The sequence below is a fragment of the Dryas octopetala genome, chromosome 5 (assembly GCF_963921425.1).
Source record: "Dryas octopetala chromosome 5, drDryOcto1.1, whole genome shotgun sequence".
In the NCBI taxonomy this organism is placed as follows: domain Eukaryota; kingdom Viridiplantae; phylum Streptophyta; class Magnoliopsida; order Rosales; family Rosaceae; genus Dryas; species Dryas octopetala.
In genome coordinates this window covers 6,177,823-6,188,610 of record NC_141370.1, presented here as the reverse complement: position 1 = coordinate 6,188,610, position 10,788 = coordinate 6,177,823, and the positions used below count along the sequence as shown (strand labels likewise).

The 10,788-nt window shown below is 34.2% G+C and overlaps 1 protein-coding gene across 1 annotated transcript; it reads right to left on the bottom strand.

Moving 5' to 3' along the window:
- Window positions 1–4,825: 4,825 nt before the first annotated feature.
- Window positions 4,826–10,024, bottom strand: LOC147283796 (ribonucleoside-diphosphate reductase large subunit). The gene is made up of 17 exons (XM_086243393.1): window positions 9,598–10,024; window positions 9,371–9,432; window positions 9,156–9,243; window positions 8,672–8,935; window positions 8,326–8,566; window positions 8,144–8,220; window positions 7,878–8,048; window positions 7,647–7,739; window positions 7,386–7,535; window positions 7,193–7,279; window positions 6,915–7,079; window positions 6,714–6,833; window positions 6,359–6,561; window positions 6,124–6,273; window positions 5,890–6,037; window positions 5,303–5,386; window positions 4,826–5,216 (listed from the first exon to the last, which is right to left on the bottom strand). The coding sequence occupies exons 1-17, from the start codon at window positions 9,823–9,825 to the stop codon at window positions 5,118–5,120; spliced, it is 2,430 nt and encodes an 809-aa protein (XP_086099519.1). The 5' UTR covers window positions 9,826–10,024; the 3' UTR covers window positions 4,826–5,117.
- Window positions 10,025–10,788: the final 764 nt, after the last annotated feature.

Sequence of the window (10,788 nt, the reverse complement as noted above, 5' to 3'; positions counted from 1 at the left end):
TTTCTCTTTCTCTCTCTCCCAACGAGACTCTCCCCCTATAAATTTAAAAACAGCTAAAAAAGGATTAACAGGCTTTAGTGGATATGTATTTATACCTATCCGTCTTACCTAATAACCTCTTTTTTGTTTGGGCGTTTCTCACGTGTTCTGCATGTTACTCTTCTATGGCTTTCCCTGGACTATATTATTGGTTGTTTATCAGAGCTCTGCTGAGCTGGCGACGGTGGATTGGGCATTTACAGAAGTAAGGTGACAGCTTGAGTAGCAGATTTTTTTAATAATAAAAGTGGGGCCGAACATTGATTCTTTATCCACGTAAGATTTTCATCCGGATAATGATTATGGAAAGTATATTATGTATATATGTATTCTCATTCTACTTTATATCTTCTCATGCCATCATGAATCGGTTATTTTCTAGACTACTCTTTAAATACCAACTCTATAAAACAATTAACTCTATAAAACAATCAACTAAATTGAAATATGTTTAGAGCTTTCAACTGAATAAACGATTTTGGTAACAATTAAATTAATTGTCTATTTATTTGTTAATGGTTAGATGACTAAATAATTTTATGTGAAAATTTAAGAGTAGTTTAGAAAATAAACCGATCATGTGACTAAAATAGATATGGCTTATTTCACGATTTACTATCCAAAATTATTTTCCATTCTAGATTACTACCTAAAAGTTTTTTTGTCATAGGTTATCACCATCTATAACTTACACCTGTATCCTATTTTATCTTGTTTCGTCAACACCTCCGTTAAAATATTGACGTGGCGCGCTGGATGTGCGACACTTGTCACATCTTTCTTTTTTTCGGATTTTTGTTATTTTCTTATTTTTATAAACTTTGAAAATTAATTAAAAATAGCTTCAGACTCAGAAAATACACCAAAAATTTCTACAAACTCATCTTGACTAGTACTAATTTACTATGTGGTCAAAATACCAATTTTTGCTTTGAGTGTTTCCAAAAAATTTGAGAAGCCCAAATTTATTTCTAGAGAATTAAAATACTCTAGACTCTTTGGAAATTCATAGGATAATCTCCTGAACTCCAAAAATTACGAGGTCTGCATCGTTGGTCTTCTAAAAACTAACAATATCTTTCTCGTGAACACTTGCTATCCAAAAGACCGGTCTTAGAGGAAAATATTTTTTCCTCTATAAAATAAATTCTAGAAAAATTTTACAATTTCTGTAAAGTCTTGAAAGAATTCTCTAAAATGGGTTTTTGGTAATTTTCAAAACATTTTTTAGAATTCTTCCTAGACTTTTTTGAAAATTCTATAATTCTTCTAGAATTTATTTAATAGAGGAAAATTTTGCTTAATTTTCTAGAAATCAATTGGAACTTCTCAAATTTTCTAGAAACACTCATAGGGAAAATTGGTATTTTAACCCCATAGTAAATTAGTACTAGTCAAGATGAGTTCATACGAATTTTTTGTGTATTTTTCTGAGAACGAAGCTATTTTTAATTAATTTTCAAAGTTTATAAAAATAGGAAAATAAAAAAAATATGAAAATAAAAAAAAATGTGACACATGGCGCACATTCAACTCGCCACGTTAGTATTAACGGCTATATCAGCATTTTTTACGAAGGTGTTGACGGAACATGGTAAAATGGGATACGGGTGTAAGTTATAGGTGGTAACTTGGGACAAAAAAACTTTCAGATGATAATATGAGAATGAAAAACAGTTTTTGGTGGTAAATTGTGAAATAAGACAATAAATAATGAGAGGAAGAATAGAGAAAGTAGAAAAGAGAAGGCAACTAGTTTCCTCTTAATACCATACCACATGCTATATAAAAAGAAGAAGTTTTGGGTTATTTTTTAAACTTTTCCTTACGTTGTTAATACTTAATAGTTGTTAAAAATAGTACATAGTTTTAGATAATCAGTCATGAAACGATAAGATATAATGAGAAGTCAATAACCATTTAGTCTAAGGAATGATATTCAGTCTCCCTTTGTCGGAATAGATCCTAAGTTCAAATCTTATAGACTCCAGTTGTTTAATTGAGTATAAAATATTTAATAAAAAATAAATTAATTTTATGATAATTTCTCATTTTAATTTAAATCAAAATTAATTATTTTGTCATGAAAATTAAGACACGTAAGGTTTCCTAAACATATATGTGTGTGCACATATATGAATGTTCTAATGAAGCTTTCTTCATGGCAAGAATCACGGAGACAGTAGAACTATTACTAATACAAACGAAGGTGTGTTTGTGTCACCAGAATAATGCCAATACAAAATATAGAAAATTAGGATTAAATATCAAATCTTAATAAATTTTTAGAAAATTAGGATTAAATACCAAATTCTAATAATTTTTTGGTATAGCATGAAGACCATATAATATTTCAATTGAACTACTAAATTTAAATGTAGTTTTTTAGATTAGGTCACAAATATGTTGACCCATTTAATTTGAGCCTTTTCCATTTGACATTTTTGTCCTTTGACCCACATATGATGGGTGTTAGTTAAAATTTATAAGGTTTTGACAAAAATTGTCCTTGAGGCTTTTATATTATTTTGAAAATTTGCTAATGTAGTCTTAACTTCACATTTAGTTGTGACTAAGGAGTCAAATTTCGAAATTTTCGGCGAAATTTCGTCGAAAATTTCGTTTTTTAGGGGTATGGAAATTTTAACACCATACCAAATTAATTTCGAGAAATTTCGGCGAAATTTTTGATATAGAGACCGGAGAGAGAGGGGAGGCTGAGACCGGAGGGAAAGAGGCAGAGCCGCCGCCGTCACCATCGCCGGAGGGAGAGGAAGAGCCGCGCGCGCCGTCGAAGGAGGGAGAGAAGAGATCCGGGGAGGGAGAGAGGGAGATCGGGAAGGGAGAGGGAAATAGAGCAAAGAGAAGAGAACATGGAGGAGGAGGGAGTGAGGGACTAGGAGAGAGAAAGAGAAGATGAGAACTGAAGAAGGAAAGAAAAAAAAAAAAAAGAAGAGGTCTGGACCGTCTGGTTAGTCACGGGGGCAGGGAGGAAGAAGTGAAGAACTGAAGAAGGAAAGAAGAAAAAAAAGAAGAAAAAGAAAAAGAAAGAGAGAGAGAGGAGAGAGAAGAGAGAGAATGAGTGGGGTAAGGGGGTAGGCGTGAATCACGGGGGAAGAGAAGAAAAGGGAAAGAAAAAAAAGAAGAGAAAAAGAAAGGAAAAGGAAAAAAAAAAAAAAAAAAAGGAAAGAAAAAAAAAAAGGAAAGAAAAAAAAAAAGAATTTTTTTTTTTTTTTTTAAGGTAGATTGAGATTTGGAGTCTTTAGACAATTGGAAAGAAAAAAAAAATTTAAGATTTTATTTGGGGTTTGATTTGGTCATTTTGGTGTTTCGTTTAATTGTAAACATAAATTATGAAAAAGACATAATATGGTATATTAGTAAAAAAACGAAAAAAGACATAACACAGGCTACACAGCAAGTTAGTATTTGGATCTGAAGATTAATAAAATAATAGAGTTTACAATGGGGTACATAGGTCAGATTGAGCAAATGTGAGGTGTTATTTATATAATTATTAATTAGTGACCCATTTTTTTAACAGTATTTACCATCAGCGCGCATTATATTCATCTTATATTACATAAAACCTATTATATAATTTAGTTTTTTCAATATTTTTTATCAATACAGTAGATAATATGTTAAATAAGCATATAGTCAAGTTTCATTCAAAATTTCCGTGTTTTGATAGCAATTTTCGTCGTTTTTATCTAATTTTGTCGAAATCGAAATTTTAATCGAAATTTCCACGAAAATTTCCGTCGAAATTTCCATCAAAAATTTCCGTCGAAATTTCCATCGAAAATTTCCGTTGAAATTTCCATCGAAAATTTCCTCGAAACCGAAATTTTACTCCTTAGTTGTGACTATACGACACTCACAACTTCAAATTTAGTTATGACTGAACGACAGTCACATCAAAGTTGTGATTTAATTAAATTATTTTTAGAGAAATTATACTACAATATAGTATAAATAAATGTCAAAACAATATTTTTACTCAAAATAATACATAGTATAGTAGTGTAAGTTGTTTCTTTCAATTTACCAAGACAGTCACAGTTAAATTGTGATTGGATTGTTTTTTTTTTTTTTTATACAATATAGTATAAATTAATGTAATATTTGTGATGTAATATATTTTTTTTTTTATTGTAGTGGCATGTGATGTAATATTTGTAAATTTTAATACCTTTTATTTTATTATTTTGTTTAACTTTTCAACTAGTACCTAATCTAAAATGTTATTTTATTTTGGTACCTAAAGTAAAAAATTATTGAAATTTAGTAATTAAAATAAATGAACTTATAATTTTTTAATATAACATAAAAACCATATAATTGAAAATATTTCAATTGAATTACTAAATTTAAATATAATTTTTTAAATTATATCACAAATTTATTAGCCCATTTAATTTGAACCTTTTCCATTTAACATTTTTGTCCTTAGGCTTATGAAAGGTTGGGAGCAGTAATAGTCTAATAGATCAAAGGCCATCGTCGAAAAAAAATGATTACTAAGAAAATTAATTTGCATAATACGTGACAAGCAGAACGCTCATTATGCTCTTCTATTCATTTTAAACTTCTAGATTGGAATAGGCATGAAATAAACCAATTAATTGGCAGAAAAGAAAAAAGAAATAGACCAATTAACCCAGGTCCAATTGGACAAGCACGAAGCTCCCTCTTTGGGCCAAGCTCGATCGACACAAGCTCTACAGCACAGCAGCCAAATAGCCAATTGCAGAACCGTATATACACGATGTCTCCAGGAAAAAGGCCAAGATCTCCATTACTTTTCCAGAAAAGACTTTCAGCTGACACATACTTTAAATTTGTGAAATCAATATTAGACTAAATTATTGTAGTTAGGCTAATTTCCATATGTAATTGCTATATAACGAGAATTCCAGCTCCAGTTTTACACAAAACCACATAGACATTTAAAACACCAATATCAGTAATAGAACTATACACATTTTTAGTTCATTTAAACTTCACACTATTAGTAGATATCCAAAATCCTTGCCGCCCCTTTAAACCCCCATAAATATTAGCTTAACATACTTCTAACTTCCACAAGCAATGCACTCCTCACGGTTTGTCAGAGAGCAAACCATCTGTGCCATTTGGGTATTAACATCATCCTCTGCTACCTCTGGCTTTTCCTGTATTCCCCAAGAAGAGTGGTATTAGTAATATGCCCAAATTCAATCATAAGATAAAATTGATAGCAAAAGATGTCGATGATTACTTTGAGAACAGGGGTATCAACTGTAAACTTGATGGCATCAGCTGCTGCACGTGATCGTAGATAATACATCCCTGTCTTCAGACCCTGATATATTTAATAGAAAAAGATAGAAATTAGTATGTGCTAACAATTTATAAAAGTTTTAAACAGCCCACTGGGAAAATTGCCCGCGCCAGATTCAGCATGACAACCAATAAATAATCAATATTTACAGGCACATAAATAGCGGCAACCAACCCAATTGCACCAATGGCCACCTCTAATATATACATTGAACAAAAATGCCCCAGCCCAAATTGTTAGTAATTAGAAACAAGCTTCAACCATGGCATAGAAGATCATTGGCCAAAGTGGGAGCACCATTATCTGTACTAAATTTTTTGAAGCAAACCATATGCACTATCAAACATTTTGGAAGCCCAATCATGAAACATGTATTGTTTGACCACTTGATAGTACACTGCCACATCATTAACTCCATCACACGCAGAACCAATACATTGCATGTTTACCACAAAGCTAGTACCAACTTGTCCATATAAAATCCCAAAGTACTAGGTACTATTACAGAGAAAAGTAGTGCATACCTTTGACCAAGCATAGAAGTGCAACGAAGTAAGTTTCCCAAAATTGGGTTGGTCCATATGTATGTTAAGGCTTTGACTCTGATCTATGTAACATCCCCTATCAACAGCCATGTCAACCAACGTCTTTTGCTTGATCTCCCAAACAGTTCTGATTCCAACACATTGTCTTAGCATATTCTAAATAAACAAACAAGCTAATTTAGGATTAAAATTTAGGAAATGGCAATTCCGTACCTGTAAATGACTTTCAGGTCATCAGGTATTTCTGGGATTTTCTGAACAGAGCCATCGTCATAGATTATATTATTCTTAATTACAGGAGACCAAAGACCCATCTCAGTTAGGTCATGAAGAAGATGTTTGTTCACCACAACAAATTCACCACTGAGACAAAAGGAAGAGAAGGGTTAAAAGGAAACCACAGACAATGAAAATGAAAACAGATGAACACATAAGATGGAAAGCAAACCTCAAAACCCTGCGACTGTAGATATTGGAAGTATATGGCTCAAAGCATTCATTGTTTCCAAGAATTTGGCTAGTTGAAGCAGTAGGCATTGGGGCTACAAGAAGTGAATTTCTAACTCCATTCTTTGATATCATTTCTCGAACAGCACCCCAATCCCATCGATCTGAAGGTGTTGCACCCCACATGTCTGGCTGAAGAATTCCCTGAACAATACAATTGACCACTTAAGAATCTAACAGGTAGTATTAGACCAAAGAATGTTTAAACATGCATAACAGGAGAGTTAGAATTGACGGTAAAAATAGAAAACCTGCTACCGACAAAAAAAAAAAAAAAAACTTTCAAATTTTAGTACCTTGCTCACAGGACTGCCATTATATGTTTCATAGGTGCCTTCTTTAGCAGCTAACTCAGAAGAAGCTTTCAGAGCATGGTAGTATATGGTCTCAAATATGTCCTTGTTCAGTTGTTGAGCCTACAGTTCAAAGGAAAATCAACTGTGAAACCAAAATTGTCAAAGGTTAAAATAAAGCACCAAAAAAAATATGGGACTTACCTCAGGTGAATCAAAGGACATGCCAAGTAAGATGAAGGTATCAGCAAGACCCTGAACCCCAATCCCAATTGGTCTATGTCGTAAATTCGATGTCTTTGCACTCTCAACAGGATAGTAATTAACATCAATTATTTTGTTGAGGTTTGCAGTGACAATTGCAGTGACCTAATTAACAGCACAAGAGAAACATAATTAAAGGCCATATTTTATTAAAATGACAATTTCAAGAATTAAGCCTGTAGAATCAAAAGAAAAATTCTCCAGATTTTGGCTCAAACCTCTGCTAGTTTGTCAAAGTCAAAATATCGATTTTTGGAACCTCTGCTTCCAACAAGCTTAGATGAATGTGAGTCTGCAGGAACACCCTGTAATATCAAGATGTAAGAAATACCAAACCAAGAGTTAAAAACACTATAACTAGCAAACAACTAACAAACAAGTTTGAGTTTATGCAAACCAAAAGTGCCTCACCTTCTCCCTAACATATCGTGGTAGAGCAATTGATGCCAGGTTGCATACAGCAGTTTCTGTTGGACTTGCATACTCAATTATCTCAGTACACAAGTTTGAGGACTTTATGGTTCCCAGATTTTGCTGATTACTTTTCCTATTGCAAGTATCCTAAATAGATAACCACACAAAGAAGAGGGGGGAAAAAAGGAGATCAAAACATACATAAACAAGAACATGGATAAACAGCTCAGAAGACAGATTCTTCATCAAAAGAATTACCTTAAATAGCATATATGGAGTTCCTGTTTCTATCTGGGATTTCAAAATTTCAAACCAAAGTTGTTGTGCCTGGACAACCTTTTTGGCCTTTCCCTGTGCAGAAGTACCATGAATAAATACATCCCAGTGATTAGGATTAAAATATATACATTTATATATATATATATATATATATATATATAAAGAAAACATCCAAAATTACAACAGCTAACAAAGCAAGTTTAGGCATACCGCTCTTTCATATTTGGTGTACAGCTGTTCAAATTTTTCACCCCAGCAATCTGCCAAACCCGGAGACTCATTAGGACAAAACAATGACCAAGTGCCATTACTTTGAACTCTTTCCATGAAGAGATCAGGTACCCAAAGAGCATAAAAAAGATCACGAGCTCGATGCTCTTCCTGCAAGATAATAAATTATGCGTCATCAAATGAACTAACATAATGCTTATGCAAGCAAGGTAATGCTCCCAAAGGATGATTTTGGATATACATACCTTCCCATGATTTTTTCTTAAATCCAGAAATTCAAATATATCAGCATGCCAAGGCTCCAAGTACACAGCAAAAGCACCTAGAATCATCAAACAAAGTTTTAGTATTCAACATTAAGGCACACTTCACACACAGCATATAACACCCCCCCACCAGAAAAAAAAAAAAAAAAACAATTATATACCTTTTCTCTTGCCTCCCCCCTGATCAACATAACGGGCAGTATCATTGAAAACTCGCAGCATGGGAATAATGCCATTGGATGTCCCATTTGTTCCACGAATATAACTGCCTGTGGCACGAATGTTGTGAACAGAGACACCAATTCCTCCAGCTGATTTGCTGATAACAGCACATTCCTTCAATGTATCATAAATGCCTTCAATGCTATCATCTTTCATGCAAACAAGGAAGCAGCTACTCAACTGCCAAAACAAGTCAGCAACAACCATGTAAGTAAACTTCAATAACAAAATAACAACTTTGTATCATTCTCCAAAACAATCGACTAGAAAAAAACACCAAAATACCTGAGGCCTTGGCGTTCCAGAATTGAAAAGAGTGGGAGAAGCATGTGTGAACCACCGCTGAGACATCAGATGGTATGTTTTGATAACAGAATCAATATCATCCTTGTGAATTCCAACAGAAACCCTCATTATCATGTGTTGAGGCCTTTCTACAACCTTCCCTTGAACCTTTAAGAGGTAAGACCTCTCAAGAGTCTTGAAGCCAAAGTAATCATAGTCAAAGTCCCGATCGTAAATGATCTCACTATCTAGACAAGCCGCATTCTGAAACAAAAGAAAAAGAACATAAGCTGTTTCAAATTTCTAGACCATCTAGACAAGCTGCATTCATAAATGTTTGTTTCTGACCAAGATCAGAGATTGACAAAACAATTATAAACATAAGCTGTTTTAGATTCCGAGACCGAAGAACATAATCAAAGCTATCGTATACTCTGACTAAACTATATACTGACTAATAAACATAATTTGCTAAGAAAATTACCTTCATGATGATTTCATAAACATCATCAGCTATCAAAGGGGATTCAAGTCCGGATCTATCATTAACATGGTTGTACATGATTTTGATCCTGCATTGACCACCCACTTGCATCAAAATGGAGATCAAAAGAAAAAAAAAAAAAAAAAAAAAAAAAAAAAAAAAAAAAAAAAAAAAGGTAAAAAAACCAAATAGTAACGACTCTTCATAAAACTCACGTCTCTGAAAACGATTTCTTTGTGTTCTTGTGTAGATTCGACACAACAATTCTAGCAGCCAACTGCATCAAAATCCAAACGAATTTATATTAATTCAAGAAGTCTGCCATTTGTGATGTCCACTATGAAACAAAACACACAGAATCAACTACAAAATCGCTCACAAAAGGAAAACCCCAAAAAAAAAAAAAAAAAGCAAGTAGAAGATGTGAGGCAAAGAGACTAACGCAGGCATAGTCAGGGTGATTGGCGGTCATGGCGGCAGCAGTTTCGGCAGCCAATTCGTCGAGCTGGCTGGTGGTGACGCCCTTGTAGACCCCAGCGCAGACCTTCTGGGCCACCAGAACAGGGTCGCAGTGGTCGATGCTAAGCCCGTAGCTCAGCTTCTTCAAGCGCGCCGTTATCTTGTCGAAGTGCACCGCCTCCTGCCGCCCATCTCTCTTCACCACGTACATTTTCTCTCTCTCTCTCTCAGAAATTTCGTCGAACAGGTGTTGAGCAAAGCAAAAGCAAGAAATGAAAAATGAAAGAGATAAGGAGCGGCTTATTATATATAAGAGGGAAGAATTAGGGTTTGTTTGAGTTTTCCCTCCAAGTGAACATTTTAGTGAATGCGGTTTTGGATTTTCCCGCTAAAAAATTAATGTTTGCTGGGTTGGGGAGCAATAGCAATGTAGCAATGTAGCAATGTGCCAAAGTCTTTTGGGCTTATGTGTTTGCTGTTTAGTTGCAAAGTGGGGCCCACTCTCAGATGCCTACCGGAAAAAAGGCAAAGGCAGGTCCAAAGGTAATAAATTGAATTGAAAGTGATTTGATTCTGCCGGGTATTTTGAATTAACGGGAGAGACTCGAGAGAGTGCATCTTTTTGGCGCCATTGGTCTTTGTCCGGAGAGTGATGTCAATTTATTGGTTGGTCTCAAAGTTGTCTGATATCGGTTTGAATAGTGCTTATTTACCTGCTAGTTGCAGTAGCTTTGAGAGTGATATTGTTGTAACAAATTAGATTATGATCGTGGCTATTTCAAACGTCTTAAACTACTGAGTTAACCATTTTAATTTTAATTTAACAAAAATATATATACTCTATAGCAAATGGATCATAAAGGACATCGTCTTTTATTTTTAAAACATATTTTCTCCTTACACCCCCTACCATCTTCAACCACAAGCTGGCTCTACCATCATCCTCACACTCCACTCTCTTCCACTACCACCATCTTCAACCTTCCATCACCACCACCACCACCCTAAACATAGATTGTTGCCTTAAATAATCTCACCAACTGGCTCCACCCATGTATACCACCATCTTCAAACCACTCCATTCTTTTCCACCACCACCATCTTTAACCTTCACCATTTTCAACCAAAACAACAATTTGAAGTCATTAATTTTGACGAATGGACACTCAAAACG

What these genes read in the sequence shown, in the direction of transcription:
- LOC147283796 (XM_086243393.1), bottom strand. Translation starts at nt 9,825, where the DNA reads ATGTACGTGGTGAAGAGAGATGGGCGGCAGGAGGCGGTGCACTTCGAC. An exon ending in GGGGGGAGGCAAGAGAAAAG is followed by an intron (nt 8,221 to 8,325) that starts GTATATAATTGT and finishes TGATGATTCTAG; the next exon opens with GTGCTTTTGCTGTGTACTTG. An exon ending in CTCCATATATGCTATTTAAG is followed by an intron (nt 7,536 to 7,646) that starts GTAATTCTTTTG and finishes TTATCTATTTAG; the next exon opens with GATACTTGCAATAGGAAAAG.